Genomic DNA, 15,734 nt, shown 5'->3' on the forward strand with positions numbered 1-15,734 from the left:
TAACATTTGAAGCCTGGTGTGGAGGCTGTAACCCTTGGAGAGCCAGCCAGGTGAAGGCCAGTGTGTCTGGATGTACTACATAGTGACAATCAAGCATGATGGATGGGGAACCACAATGAAAGGGCTCCAGTTCTCATGTATGGAAGTTAGACTTTATTTGTAGCTTTTCAGCTCAGGTGAGCGCTCTACCACTTGAGCCACAGCGCCTCTTTCGGTTTTCTGGTGGTTTATTGGAGATAAGAGTCTCACGGACTTTCCTGCCTGGGCTGGCTTTGAACCACAATCCTCAGCCTCAGCCTCCACAATCCTCAGCTACTCAGCCTCCTGAGTAGGTAGGATTATTATAGGCATGAGCCACTGGTGCCCAGCTTGTAAATGAATTCTTAAACAGATAGCTTACTAGTGACAGTGCTGCTGAACCATTTCAGATAAAAAAAAAAATTGATAGCAGCAAAAGCATCTAGTGCTGCTGCTGTTGCAGTGATTCAAGACAGTGCTTTTGGGGAATCATGGTGTTCACTCTAAGAGGTTAATTGCAAACCTGTGTGTGTGTGTGTGTGTGTGTGTGTGTGTGTGTGTGTGTGTGTGTGTGTGTTTATTGCCAGTCCTGTGGCTTCAACCCAGGGCCTAAGCACTGTCTCTGAGATTTTTTTGCTCATGGCTAGTACTCTACCACTTCAGCCACAGCTCTACTTCCAGCTTTTGTGCTGGTTATTTGGAGATAGAGTCTCATGGACTTTCCTGCCCTGCCTGGCTTTGAACCATGATCCTCAGGTCTCAGTCTCCTGATTGGCTAGATTACAGGTATGAACAACCAGCACCCTGCTGACCTGGGTATCTTAGTTGTGTGTATACCTTACCATTTTTCCTGCTGTTAGTTAATGTTCATGTAATAGAACATCAATTGTACAGGTGCTTATGCATTTGAGGCTACCCAAACTGTTAGATTCATACTACTAAATCTCAGAGATGGAATAAGAAAAGAGTATATCAATGTTTTAGTAGTAATAAACAGGTGGAGCAGAAGAGGAAAGCAAAGTCATAAGCTAGACAGAGAGGGAGAGTACTTCTGGCTACTCAATTGGACACGAATGGTTAAGAAAGTGCACAGCTACATTGAAATTTCTTTATTTGGGGATGCACCTAGGGATCAGGGAACATGTGTTCTTATACTCGTCCTTTTCTCATTCCTAGTGCCTATTCTGATGCTTTTCTCACCTCTAATAGTTGTGCTATAGAATGTTTGTTGGAATGCATCAGATGGTAGTTGTCTATAGTCTGCTAGGATTTTGTTTGTACAACTGTTAGAGTCCATCATCTGTCATAGGGATTACCCTATCAGAGGCATACAATAAAACTGTTGATTGAAAGCCGGGCAGCAGTGGCTCACGCCTGTAATCCTAGCTACTCAGGAGGCTGAGATCTGAGGATCATGGTTCAAAGTCAGTCTGGACAGGAAAGTCCATGAGACTCTTATCTCCAATAAACCACCGGAAGTGGCGCTGTAGCTCAAGTGGTAGAGTGCTTGCCTTGAGCTGAAGAGCTGAGGGACAGCACCCACGCCCAGAGGTCAAGCCCTACAACTAACCAAAAACAAACAAACAAACAAACAAACAAAACCCAAAACTGTTAATTGAGTGAGTAAGTAATAGTTAAGGACAATAAAAATCCAGAATTAAGAGCTTCTGAAGGATGGTGTTGTCAGATAGGGTTGTGTGGCAGATATTTCCTTTAGTGGGGACAACAGGTCATACTAAAAGGGAGCACAGGAAGAATGAGAGGAACAGGGGGTGGCAAGAGCCAACCAACATAGGCCAGACCACACAACAGGACAGAAAGTTTTTTGTTTTTGTTTTTGGTTGGTTGTAGGGCTTGAACTCTGGGAATGGACCCTGTCCCTGAGCTCTTCAGCTCATGGCTAGCACTCTACCATTTGAGCCACAGCGCCACTTCTGGTTTTCTGGTGGTTAAATGGAGATAAGAGTCTCACGGACTTTCCTGCCCAAGTTGGCTTTGAACCTGGATCCTCAGAAACTCACCTTCCTGAGTAGCTAGGATTACAAGCTTGAGCCACCGGCGACTGGCTAAGGAACAGGAAGTTCTAAGAAACTATGATTGTCTGCATCTGGAAGCTCTAGTCAGGGAGAGCCTACAGGGATGGGGATCACATGTTTGCCCTGAGCAATAGAGGGGCTGGAAATAACGATCCTTCTAGAAAGAAGGTCATTTGATCAAAATGAGTGGGGCTTTTTAAAGTTTTCAGGAGGAACCCAATATAAACCATCTCAACTTAAGAGTATTTCATTCATGTGCTCAACACCAGTCTTGATCTTAGTCTATTTTCTGTTGCTGTAACAGAATACCTAAGATTGAGTGATTTATAAAGAAAAAAGGGTTTATCTAGCTCACAGTTCTGTTGGCTAGAAAAGATAGGAGCCTGGTGTGCCTGCATCTAGTGAGGGTCGTAGTAAGGCTGTAGAAGGGCAAGTGAACACGTGGGCAAGAGAGTGAGAACACGAGGGGAGGGGCCAGACTTTCTAGCATCCTACTCTGGCAGTCACCAGCCGGTCCCCCTGCAAAGTGGGAACTCATTCCTGTGAGAAAAGCATTAGTCCTTCTTAATGGCTTCATCATCCACTAAGGAGCCCAACACCTTTCAATACTGTTAAATTGGGAAATAGTTTTCAACCTGAGTTTAAATGGCAACAAACCACTTTGAAATCACAGCAGTCACGTTACCTAGAACCACATAGCCTCCTTCTGTTGCAAAGTAAGTGCCGGTTTCCATCGGACCTTCAAAGCACGGGGTCACACTAAATGTTTGAGATGCAGAGGTGATGGAGGCCCCGTTTAGCTGGAGATTGCAGAGACAGCCGCTGAAACTGTACACCGAGTTAATCTGAAAGAAGAAAACATTTCTTAAAAATCCATTCTCTCAGCACTCATGGAGAAGCAAAATGGGAGGGTTTGGGTCTGAAGGAACACCAAGCAATTCCTTATCAATTTATTTTAGTTCTCTTGAGTTATCAATACTTTTCCAGGAGGTTGCTTTTTAACTAGCCCTTTGAAACTGGAACTTTGCATTTGACAACATCAGCTTGTATAATTAAGCTATGAAAAAAAATCTCCATATACTGTGACAAAATAAATTGCAGTTGCAGTTGGCAAACTGAGCATTGGAAATATTTTAGTTTCTTTTTCTTCAAGAATAACAGCTAGAGCTGGGCACTATTGGCCCATGCCTATCAATCCTAGCTACTCAGGAAGCTGAGATCTGAGTATCATGGTTCAAAGTCAACTCAGGCAGGAAAGTCTGTGAGACTCTTATCTCCAATTAACCACCAGAAAAACCAGATGTGGAATTGTGGCTCAAAGGGGTAGAGCACTACACTTGAGCGGAAGAACTCAGGGACAGCACTCAGGTCCTAAGTTTAAGCCCTATGACCCACATGTACCCACACAAAAAAGAATACTAGGTAGGCCCTAGATCACTAACACTGATGAGAGCTAGCAAAATCCTTAAATCTGTTTTTCCTAACTAAAGAATAGAAAACTTATATTTCTGGCCTTATTAGTTGTTACTGTAGTTGCAAATTTATCATACTTCAGGACATAAAACTTGGGCCATATTGGATAACTGATTTCATTCTGTTTGAAAATCTTTTAAAATTATATTCAAACATAATTCTTTTGAATTATAATGTGAATGACTATTTTTTGCTTTATATATGTTAATGGAGTTTAGAAGTGTATTATTAACCCTTTGTGTTACAATCAAACATGTTCACATTAAAAAAACTTTAGTCCTTTGATTCCTTTTCTTGCTAAATATTTTTAAAAGCTGACATATTTTAGTTTTTAAATTACAAAATGACTTTTCCTACTACATTCTCATTTATCTCCCAGGGTACCTGCAATCCTTATGTAATTGTACATTATAATTGTACATTTATAATAATCATTTATCAATTTATAGTAATCATACCTTTATATGTTATACTCTATAATATATATATATATATATGTGAAAGAAACACAAATAAAATTGCATTTATGGAATGACCTGAAACATTACATTTTTAACTCAATAATCTTCTGGAATAACTTGTTTTCTAGTGTTGATATCTGCCTAAATTAAAATGATAGATACTTGCAAAACTAATAAAAGCCCCTAGAGCAATGAATTTTCATGATAATTTATGCTTCTGAAATATTTTTTTCCTTTTACTTCTATATTAAAATCAAAAGACAACTATTGACTTTGTAATGCCTCAGGCAGACAGATAGCCTGCAGGTAATACTTACTGTGATGTCTCATCTAGTAAAACTACAATTTTACTTTTGCTAGTTTCTTAAACTGTAAACATGGGCCTGGGTTAGGTGATTTTCGGTTGTAAAGTTGGATGGTTTCACCTTGTCATGCCTGGTTTACCTGGACATTTTTCACAGCTCTTCCGGGAGCCACTCCTCCCAGATAAATAGGACCCTTGATTTTCCAGGCAGCTCTAGTGGGTGGGAGACTTTCTTCTAGGACTCTCAGCCCATCTATGACCAGCCGGCCACTACTCTTTTCTTGAACAAATATCACCTGGATGGAGAGAAGGAAAATAGTACATATTAGGTATCTTCCAAGTTTGAGGAGTAGGCCATGTTCTCTCTCCTCCCAATCATGTGATTGCAATGCTGTTGCAATCATGGAATGCGCTCCATTTCTGAAAGCCAGAGGCAGTGTCTCTTTTTCTGCCTAGTAAACCTCTGGCAAAGAAATGCCAAACACATCAGAAATCCTGTCCTTTGTTATAAATTAGCACCAGGCCAACCTTGCTTTTTTTAGACATTGGTGTGTTTTTCTGGCTCACTTTGTATTTTCACCATGCATTTTCTGACCTCTAGAAAGAATGATTTAAAGCTACAAGTGTAATTTCTAAATTCAGCTTATATTTAGCCAGGTTCTCTGAAGCTCTTCCTGTTGCCAGGGAATATTGAAGTGCTTCCTTTGTAACAGCCCATTTTTCGAACTAATTTACTCACTGTGTATCTACCACAGCATAAACCCAAGATATTTAGTAATAATTGCTGAAAAATTAAGAGGCTATAAGGACTGGAAAAAGTTGAGTAAAAATCATTAGCATCCAAACTTCAGTTTATGTTCAGTTACTTTGGTTAATCATCCTTTGGTTAGAAGGATTATATATAAATCAAGCATCTTTTAAAAAAGTGTCTTTCAAGATTTTCACGACAAAATTTTCTCTGCAGCAGAATATTAAAATGGATATTTCTATTGCCACATTGTGGCAATAGATTGTGGCAATACTTCAACTTACATCATGCCACAAGCCATCATTGTATTTCTCTTGGCTTCTGATCTTCAGTTTCTTATGGCCAACATTAAACATGAAAACCAAGCGACCATGGGCCAAGAAGAGTGTCATGAAGTCATTCTCTTCTTGATCTGAGACGTAGAAAATCATCCCATGGGAGGATCGAGTTTTCAAACGAATAGAAAATTGAGCTCTGGTAAATAAGAAGACAAAGATCACCGTAAGTAAAATGAGACTGAGGGTTGTCTTAATTTCTCCAAATAATACATGATAAGGATGAATAAATAGTAAATAGCAATAGATGTTATAAGCAATAAATAAGTAGCTTTTCTATCTAACCTGCGGCAGAATTACTTATCACGCCTTAGCATTATTAATGAATATTGGATAAACATGTAACTTTTCTACACATCTACACAAGTAAGGAAGAGTGTTGTCCTAGTTAAGGTTTTTTTATCATGTGTCACTTTGGAAAAATGTGGCGGCTAGTAAAATTCTGCATGTTTAAGATACTGACTATGTGGACAACATACTAGTGAGTATGGATGTGAAAATCTGAATAGAAGTATATTACCTAAATTACAGATTAATTTTTTCCCAATAAAAGTGAATTGATAAATATTATCATAATAAAGTATCCATACAAAAGGATAGAAATATATATGTGAAGAAAACTTCCTTTCTTTGGCTCCAAATATGGTATGATTACCTCTAAATTCTTCCCGAAGAACACAAAGTACTGATTCTGCCTAAGTGGCCTTCATATTTGAAGGCATTAGAGGTACTTCCTACATGAAAGTTTAAAAAAGGTACATAAGACTTTTGACATATGAATTTTTGGGTATCAAAACTATAAATGGATCACTAATACTATTTTTGGTTTGTTTTTAAGTTGTATTTTTTTTTCTTTGCTGTTTTTGGTACTGGGGACCAAATCCAAGATGTTGCACTTGCTAGGCAAGTACTTTGCCACTGAGCTACAGCCAAGCCCATTCATGCTATTGAGTAATTAGAGTTTTGTGAAGTACTGAGAAGTAATGAGAAGTCTGAGACAGCAGGAGGGCCACAGACATACAAGTGCATTTGTAATTTCAGTGTTGTTCCTTGACCAGCATTTTGGTTGCATTCCACTTTCAATCTGAAAGCAATTTGTTGGAGGAGGACATGTAATATAAGAGGTCAGACATGAGTATGGTAACTTGGGCTACCTTCCTTTCCATGGGCAGCTTTTCTTTTTGATTAAGTATGGTAAACTCCTGGAAGAATGCACTTTTGTATATCTTACATTTGAGAAGAAGTCAGAACATAATTTCTTGGCAAGCAATGATGGTGTATTATTTAATATATTTTGATGATAAGAAAATGGGATTGAGGGGGCACAGGAAGGAAAGACCATAGGACAGAAGATGGCATGCGGCAAGCAAGGATGGCACACAGCATTTGGTCTCTGGCAATGCAGTGTGGTGCTTTACTTTTCACCAAAGTCTCCTTTTAAGTGTTCAAACTCTTGGCGGCTGTTGGCTGTCCCTCCATATTGATAGGCATGCTCTATTGCTCTTGGCCTGTTGGAGAGGTGGCAGTGCGAGTCTTTTGGGGCATTCTGTTCTAGAAATTTCAGGCCAACAGGATCCCAAGAAGGTGCATCTTTACTTTTCTCTCCCTATAAAAAAGGAAATAAATGAAATTAAGAGATAAAAGTGATATAATGAAAATTAATTTGCGCTATCTTCACCATGTATAATAATAAAAATAACGAAATAGATATTGTGTATTTTTCATTCATAAAATAGTAAGTACTCCTCATCTGTCCATCACCAAATAACTAAATATTGGCTCTGATAAGCAAATGAGAGCAGCAACTGAAGCAGTAATAACAAAATCATGACAACAGCAAAGCATATTAATAAACCTAAAATTCTAGTCTGTGATTATAAAGCAGAGTTAAAATGAAATAAGACAGATAACCACCCTATCATTTAAATTGAGCACACATCTTAAATAATAATGAAAAAAATAGAAAAACCAGAAATACAACAACACCAAGAGAATTAGTCAACAAAACTCATATTATCGGCCCGTACCTTCCTCCATCTGGCATTGCTTCCTGTCATATCTACTTTTACTATTTTGGAAAATAATTTGACTTGGTCCAGTAGTCCTACCTCTTGAATGTACTCTAGTGATTTATTCAGCAATTATGTGCATGATTATTTATACACAAAAAGGAGAAAAGGAAACAATGGAAAGTATTGGCTAAGTGAGACAATAAATGCATAAAAGGGAATATTAGGAAAATTATAATCTCGATCCATTAAGACAACCTTGAAAAAAGTTTCAATAGAGGCTACACTATTTCTTTTTTTCTTTTTTTGGGGAGGGGGGTCTGGTCATGGGGCCTGAACTCTGGGCCTGGGCGCTGTCCCTCAGCTCTTCAGCTCAAGGCTAGCGCTCTACCACTTTAACCACAGCACCACTTCTGGCCTTTTGCTTTTTGCTTATGTGGTGCTGAGGAATCAAACCCAGGGCCTCATGCTTGCAAGGCAAGTGCTCTACCACTGAGCCACCTTCCCAGCCCCTACACTATTTCTTGATAACTATTTAAGCTATATCTAGCTACATCTAAGCAGGCTGTCAACATAGGTCTCATTGGGTAGATGAAAGTTGAGTGATTATAGTAGATGTTTCCTATGCTAATATTTGGGAGAAGAGTGGAGAATGAAGGAAAGCTCAAATAAAGAAAGCTGTTGAATATGAGAGTGGAGGGGACATAAAAAGAGAGCAATCAAGGAGGTTAAGCTAGCTAATGCATATGTGAAATACCATGGGGAAAATGTTATATACACCAAAGACAGATATGATCTGTTGAGAGACAGGTGTCAGTAGGAGAGGAGAGAGCAAACAGGGTGGTGACTATAATTAAAGTACTTCATGTACAGGTATCAAAGGTGAACAATGAAACCTGCGGGAATTATTTTAAGAAGCGGGAGGGGGATGAGAGAGTGTAATGGAAAGGGTGAGTTTTTATCAAGGTACATTGTGTGCTTGCATAGAAAGATCACAATAAACACCTCTATACAACTAATATATGGCAATAACAATTTTATAGGAAGATCTTAAGTTAGAAAGTGAATGTGGCTTGAAATTGCTAAGAGGCATTGGTGTAGGGAGAGATAAGGAGAGGAGGGAGTGATGTGGGCAAGTGGGAGGAGATGGACTCAGAGAAGGAAAGCAGTGTTGATCACACAAGCCCTCTCATGAATTAAAGACTCGGGTTTTTGCTTTGGATGTTTGTTGTGAGGAGACTGTCAAAGAGCACCAAATGTTTTAGAGACTATTAGAGGGCTTTAGATGAGATACGATAAAAACTTGGGCTAGGGTGGTAATACGACATCTGAGTGTTAACACTGTTAACAGTTCACCACAAATTGGGGCCAGGAGTAATAGACTGAAAGAATGAGAGGCAATCAGGGGCTTCCCTTATGATGGAACCCAATAACATGCACACTGGGAGTCAGTAAGTGGGAAAGAATAGTAGTCAAAGAATCATTTTAGGATACACTATTTTTGGCGGAAGCAAGCCCAGCTGACACCATAGACAACTGTGCTTGGAGTGGCTGAAATGAAGGTCACGGAAGGAGGGAGAACAAAGATAAGATGGCAAATGTTAATAACTTCCAGGATGGTGACAAAAGTCTGAGCTTATTGCATGAAAGCAACTGATCCTAGAGAGCTGGACTGCTAACTTATATATGAGAAGCACATGAATGAATTGCTAAGAACAGAGCATTTTTAACCACTGTAACGGAAAGCACTTGGAAATAGGAGTAAACAGCTGATTAAAAATGTTTCTCAGAGAGTGAATGAACACTATGCAACAAAAAAGAACTGTACTCATTACCTGACTTACATAACTGTGACCCCTGTGTCCATCACCTTTATAATAAGAAATTTTTTTAAGAAGTTGACAGACAGGAGCAAAAATAGTATTTCTCAGGAACAAGAATGTGGATGTTAGGGGAATGAACTCCAAGATAAGTATTCAAATGTTTTTGTTTTGTTTTCTTTTCATGCAATTGTTTCTAACATATTTATAAGATGATTTCTATGTTGCTTTGTATGTCCCTCCCCCATGGTATAACCCCTGCTTTCACTGTATTTGATGTTGGTATAATTTGTGGGGGGGGGGGAAGGGAAAAACAAATCGTTTAACTAGGGATACAGGTGGACCTGTTGCAACAATGAGATGTACAAGTTGTTATGTCAAAAAACGAACTTTACAACTTTGGTGGGGGGTTGGGGGAAGGATCTGGTGGGGGAGGGGGGAGTATGGGAAGGGATGGGAAGGGGAAACAAAGAGGAGGCAACAATGCTTGATAAGAAATGTACTCATTATCTTGCCCATGTGATTGTAACTCCTCTGTGCAGTATTCTCACAATAAAAAACAAAACAAAACAAAACAAAAAAAGAATGGATGCAACCAACCTGGTGAACCGGACATTCTCAATACTGCCAGTGCCCTGTCTTTCAACTGTGACAGTTGAAAACGGGAACAAGTTCTATAAAGCAATTCTGTTCTTGGCATAGGAAAGAATCAGGTAATTCACAGGGTGTTACCTTTTACCTTTTTCATTCTGACTTGCCTTAGGTTTTGAGGAATTTTTTTCTTTTTTGTGAAGGAGAAATAATGGTGAAGTCTCCATGGGACACTCGTACAGAGAAGTGTGGACTTTTTCAGAGTACTGCTGGAAATCTTCCACCTCCACGTCCCTATCCAACCTGTGTTGAGAACAGAGGAAAATGAGGGTAGTCAAAGAACACCGGCAATTTATGTGCAAGAATGGGTCCTGAACTGTCACTATCCCATCTAGAATCCCTGCAATTATCCAAAAAGTTAACAAACAACCAGGGGCCTAGCCAAACACAGTGTGACTGATGACTGTGACCCTGTCTCAGTTTCTTAGTCTCTATTCAATTCTTCCAGTGCTTTTTCTTGTTTTCAAGGAACACCAGGCCTCAGTATTAAGGACCTAGAATAATGGCTTTGTTTATATTAATACACTAAATTAGCAAGACAACCTTTGAACAGGGATTTTGGTATGTGCTCTATAGTATACCCTTAAAAATAAGTATGAAAACAATTACATCTACTATTTTATAGTATGTGATAGACCAGGTGCTATGCAAGATGCTTTATATGTGTTGTCTTATTAGACTCTTATGATGAGTCCATTAAGCAGGCACTACTCTTATTTGCATTTTTAAGTGACAAAAGGAGGGTTTACTCAGCCACAGTTATGCAGAAATTAAATGGCAGAAAAAAATTAAACATGAACCCAAGCATGTCAGTTGCTGAAGCACAAACATGCTTTACCTGTTGCCTTCAATAAATTTCATAGTCTTCTGTGTTTGTGTGTGTGTGTGTGTGTGTGTGTGTGTGTGTGTGTGTGTGTGTGTGTGTGTGTGTGTGTGTGTGTGTGTGTGTGTGCTGGTCCTGGGGCTTGAACTCAGGGTTTGGGTGCTATCTCTGAGCTTCTTTGGATCAAGGATAGTGCTCTACCACTTGAGCCACAGTACCATTTCTGGCCTTTTCTGAGTAGTTTATTGGAGATGAGTCTCATGGACTTTCCTGCCTGGGCTGGCTTCAAACTGTGATCCTTAGATCTCAGCCTCCTGAGTAGCTAAGATTACAGTGTGAGCCACCAGTGCCCAGCTTTATAATCCTCTATCTTAATAATGTAAATATTTTTATTACTGTTTTGACCCTTCTAAATCATGCAGATTCATTAATAATAAAAGTATGATACCTGGCAAAGTAGGCATTACTTATGCAGCCGGTGAAATTAGCATACTGGGGACTGATGGGAGAGCCACCGAAGTAAAACTTCTTTTCTCCTGCTGGAGGCTGTTCTGCTTTCCCTTTGGTGAGATTCTTATTCACGAGTCTGTTTTGATCTACTATCAGTTCATATCTGCAAAATAAACAGTGTCTTTACACACAACCCAGCCACCATTTTCTCATGAAACTGAAATAAAAGATCTGGTGCATGAAAAGACCAAGACTTCTGTCAGGCTCTTCATGAGGCTCAGGATAAAATGGTTGAATATTTCTATATGTCAGGAAGACTCTTCTAGCCAACACTGGAAGCCCATAGAGTAAAGAAGTTCATGACTAGTTAATCTTGTAGAGTTTTTTTCTTTTGGCTGAAAAACAACCTAGAGAGGAACTCAAGGAGAAATGGTAGCTGGGTTGTGTGTATAGACTCTTTATATTTCCGTTAAGTAACTTTATGGTGATTTATTTGGCATATCTTGAAAATTAATAGCATTTTTGGTGGAGGAGGGGAAGACAGCATAATGTTCCTTCTGCTATTGTTTTGACGACATGAAAAACAACAGGAGAGTGTCTTTCTGATAGCAGTGTTTGACAGGATCACTGTCCTACAAATACAGACATATGGTGGGAAGGAACCAAAGTGAGGAGCTGTACCTTGTGGGTGAGATAGAAGTGATGATGAAGTGGGCAAGCCCATCATTCAGTTGCTTTTCTGCCAACTGGACCTTGATTCCCTTCACATCCATAATGACAGTTCCATTGTCCAGTGAGATGGAAAACACATCAGGCTGAAAGCGAGCACAGGTGGTTAAATAAAAGAGTCCAGGGATTGAAACATGGACTCTTAAGATTGGCTTTAAGGAAGACACATATTGTATGGGAAATTTGCTTGTGAAATGATTGCTATGAATAACAACAAAACAGTCACTTTTGCTTATATTGGTATTACTTATAATAGTAGACATGTTCCAAGGGAAAAGAAAAAGTCCTGCAATTTGAACTGCAAGGTTTGGGCAGTTTTGTCATGCTGAGAGTTGTCCTAGTTTCAATGACTTTCCTAGCCTGAGCATTTCTATTCATTAGTTTCATTTAATCCTCCATAAAGGATGATATTTATGTCTCCTGGAGGATGTAGATAGGTGGCCATGTAAGAGTTAATTTGTTAGTTTGGACTTTTAAAAATACTTCCTTCTTTTTTCCATCTTTAGTTACAGGAGAGAAATTTCGAAAGTCAGAAGTCATTTCTTTTTCTGATTTTGTTCATTGCTTGTCTTAAAATATTGGCAAATGATACTCTTGCTTTTCTTTCCAATTTCCTCTTGAATTCTATCCAAAACAAACTACTTTTTGTGAACAAAAAAGCATTAGTTAACTTACCAGATTAATCTTAAGGCAGTTTTAAGGGCAGAAAATCCTGCTAAATGCTTTTCATATATTCTCACAGACGCTACTGATTTGAAATCAGATGTAAATGTGAGATACAGGTAATGGGGACAAAAAGAAAATATCTCTTTATATCTATATTGGTGATGACCTTTTCAGTGTTTTCTAACGGTTGGCTCTTAGCATCATCAGATCTTATTTTACTCTTGAAATGACAGTTTTGTAATGTGAGCTTAAATGTTCTGTAGGAGAAGGTGAATATGCAAGCTCTTTATCTTATACATTAAATCACACATGCATTTGTGTTCAATATGCAAATAGAGGCTCTTAACATTTTTTGTGGACTTCTTCATAAAACAATATTTTAAAATGTGTAAGACAAAAACACACAAATAGGCAAGAAACCAAGTAGATTGAAATACAGTTTTCAAAATATTAAATCAATAAATCTGTTATACACACATACACACACACACACACACACACACACACACACACATATTTTGACACAGAGTCTCACTCTGTAGCCTCTAATTCTCTGTTCTCCTGCTTCAGCCTTTCAGTGCTGAGATTATAGTCATGAACCATGATACCAGACCTATACTTTATTCAGACATTAAATAGTAAGATCTAGTAGCAGATCTAATAGATGTGAAAGTAGAAATGAGAAGATATGGTATTTTCAGATATCTGAGACAAATTTTAATGTGAAACAAAAACAATAGTAAACTTTTAAAATGACAAAGTCATATGGTTTGTTGCCATAAAACATCGAAGAAGATGATAAATTTAAGCTACAGAAAAGAGAGACATACTTTTCCCTATCTAAGTCACAGAATCCTTGATTTCTAGCCATGACCTCTGAAGTATATCTAAATGTTTTAAGAATTCCTGGTATGTCTAATACTGTATAGTACCTGAAATAAGACACTGTTTGTATGAGAATCAAAATATGAGCTTAAACTCATTTGTTATTGAACAAAACTTATTTTCAATAGATGAAACAGTTATCAAAAAGTTTTCACAGAGAAAAAAATCAAATACTTACCCCTGAAGCATAATAGAATAGTAATCCATTTGGCTGTAATGTTCGGAAACTAAAGCCTCCTTCGAAGCCATCAAAGAAGGATATTTTCTGAGCTGAAGAAATGAAGCTTTGCCCATTGAAATATGCTCTGCGAGATATCTGTGCAACAAAAAGCAAGTACAGTGTGATTTTAGTAATTATCAAATGGTTATAAAGCCAATTATTCATAAAAAAGGCCTTGCCTGTTGGTTTCTAGAGAAGTAATTTATGTTTTGATTTCTAGTTTATATTGAATTTTGGGCATGCCAGCCTTCCTACTATACTCTTCTATCAGAGGAGATTTTAAGTTGTCTCTTTCCTCTAACCTGAGTGACCAATGACTTTTAAGTAGCCTCTCTGGTCTTCGAATGCCTGCCATGCTCACAAAAAGCTACTGATCCATATGCACAAGTCAGAGGAAACATAGCCTTTCCAGCTTGATATGGTTTTCTTCCTGCTACAAAAGAGCCTGAGATGTGAATAGGATCTCAGGAAAAGCAAAAAGGGCTTTTCCAGCTGATGAACATTTTGTGTCATTTATTAAAAGTACTTACAAGAGAGTCTTCTGGGCATCCATAACCAACTCCCAAGGTTTCTGTCTGCTCCAGTAAATTGAAATCTTTCTTTTGGAACTGGAAACCCTTCATGCATCCTCTGAAGTTTATGTCCAGGAGAAGGTGTGCTCTTAGGGTCCTAGAAAAAAAAATCAGTCCTCACGGAGGCAGCCATGATGATGATGATGATATTACCCTGACCATGGAAGGCATACAGTTTGTGCTTATTTCTAATTATTAATAAAAGCTTTATCACAATTAATATTTCCATACTTTTTAAAAAAAGTATAAGCAATATCAAATCTTTCTCTGTAATAGTGCTTTAAGTCAAGATAACTTGTATATAGTTTTTAAATTTTTTAACTTGTGTTATTACATTATTTTTAGGATGACTCAGTGAGATAAAGGAAAATACTCTTATTCTTACAGATGGTCTTTAGGTTAAACTAGAGGCAAAAAATAGTCAATTCTTAGTAATATCATAAAAATTGGAAAATAAATTATTCTCTTATATTACAAATGTTAGATTAGGAACTGAAGCCAAACTTGTAAGCTTTCACTAATGTATGTGATCCCATTTGCAATGCACTATAACATGAGGAATATATTAGGAATATTTTGCTGCTGGACCAACAGGAAAAGTAAGAAATCCTTTATCCTTAAGATTAGACGGGGGCTGGGAAGGTGGTATAGCGCTTGCCTTGCATGCCTGAGGCCCTGGGTTCGATTCCTCAGCACCACATAAGCAAAAAGAAAAAAGCTGGAAGTGGTGCTGTGGCTCAAGTGGTAGAGTGCTAGCCTTGAGCTGAAGAGCTGAGGGACAGCACCCAGGCCCAGAGTTCAGGCCCCACGACTGGACCCCCCCCCAAAAAAAAAAAAAGATTAGACGGCATCCTGTCCAATACTGCCATCTTAACACTCCTCATACACGCTGCATAGAAAATTCTCTAGAACACATTGCACACTGAATGGATGTGAAGTTGATTTTGAGCATATTCCAATAACTTCAGTGTACCTGTGATGAACACTGACTAACCTAACAGTCCTGCCATGTTCTGTTCTGATCAGATCACACTGAAGATTATGTTACTTGACACACCAGGGTGCACAGAAAGGTGAATGTGATGAATGGTTAAAGCTCCCATATGACATGATTGAAGGGCTGAAGAGGCTTCTCAGTTTGGAAAGGAAGTTGGGAAGACTTATTTAGACATGAAACACTGAAACATGATAACCGTGTGGTGCTGGTTTTGACTCAACACAGAGAAAAGTTTTATAATTAAAGTTATTAAATACAGAATCTTTTGCTTTCTGGAATAAGCATGTATACATGATAAATTCACATAAACACAGTGGCATTCTGTAATGGATAAGGGGCTGGATTTCATCAGAAATTCTCAAACTTGATTGTACAGCAAATCACCTGACTTGGGGAATTTTTATTTTTTTAACTATATGTTTTAAACTATAACATATAGTAGAATTTCTGGAAAGTGGTCACACACAATAGCATTTATAAAGCTCTTTGGGTTGTTCTATCAAAACCAGTAGACTGGGTTGTTAAAAGTTGCCTTTC

The 15,734-nt window shown here is 38.3% G+C and overlaps 1 protein-coding gene across 3 annotated transcripts in view; it reads right to left on the reverse strand.

Annotated features, from left to right (window-relative positions):
• Lama4 (laminin subunit alpha 4) overlaps positions 1 to 15,734 on the reverse strand; it is a 174,511-nt gene that overhangs the window by 7,805 nt on the left and 150,972 nt on the right. For all 3 annotated transcript variants that reach the window (XM_070024772.1, XM_070024773.1, XM_070024771.1), the window contains 9 exons: positions 14,159 to 14,297; positions 13,587 to 13,724; positions 11,810 to 11,943; positions 11,127 to 11,291; positions 9,963 to 10,098; positions 6,794 to 6,981; positions 5,325 to 5,514; positions 4,433 to 4,588; positions 2,740 to 2,899 (listed from right to left, as the gene is read on the reverse strand). In XM_070024772.1, coding sequence (XP_069880873.1) covers positions 2,740 to 2,899; positions 4,433 to 4,588; positions 5,325 to 5,514; positions 6,794 to 6,981; positions 9,963 to 10,098; positions 11,127 to 11,291; positions 11,810 to 11,943; positions 13,587 to 13,724; positions 14,159 to 14,297 — 1,406 coding nt within the window. The remainder of the gene's footprint in view (positions 1 to 2,739; positions 2,900 to 4,432; positions 4,589 to 5,324; positions 5,515 to 6,793; positions 6,982 to 9,962; positions 10,099 to 11,126; positions 11,292 to 11,809; positions 11,944 to 13,586; positions 13,725 to 14,158; positions 14,298 to 15,734) is intronic.

This window comes from Dipodomys merriami, unplaced genomic scaffold (genome assembly GCF_024711535.1).
Source record: "Dipodomys merriami isolate MVZ:Mamm:240054 unplaced genomic scaffold, mDipMer1.0.p SCAF_160, whole genome shotgun sequence".
NCBI classification, from domain to species: domain Eukaryota; kingdom Metazoa; phylum Chordata; class Mammalia; order Rodentia; family Heteromyidae; genus Dipodomys; species Dipodomys merriami.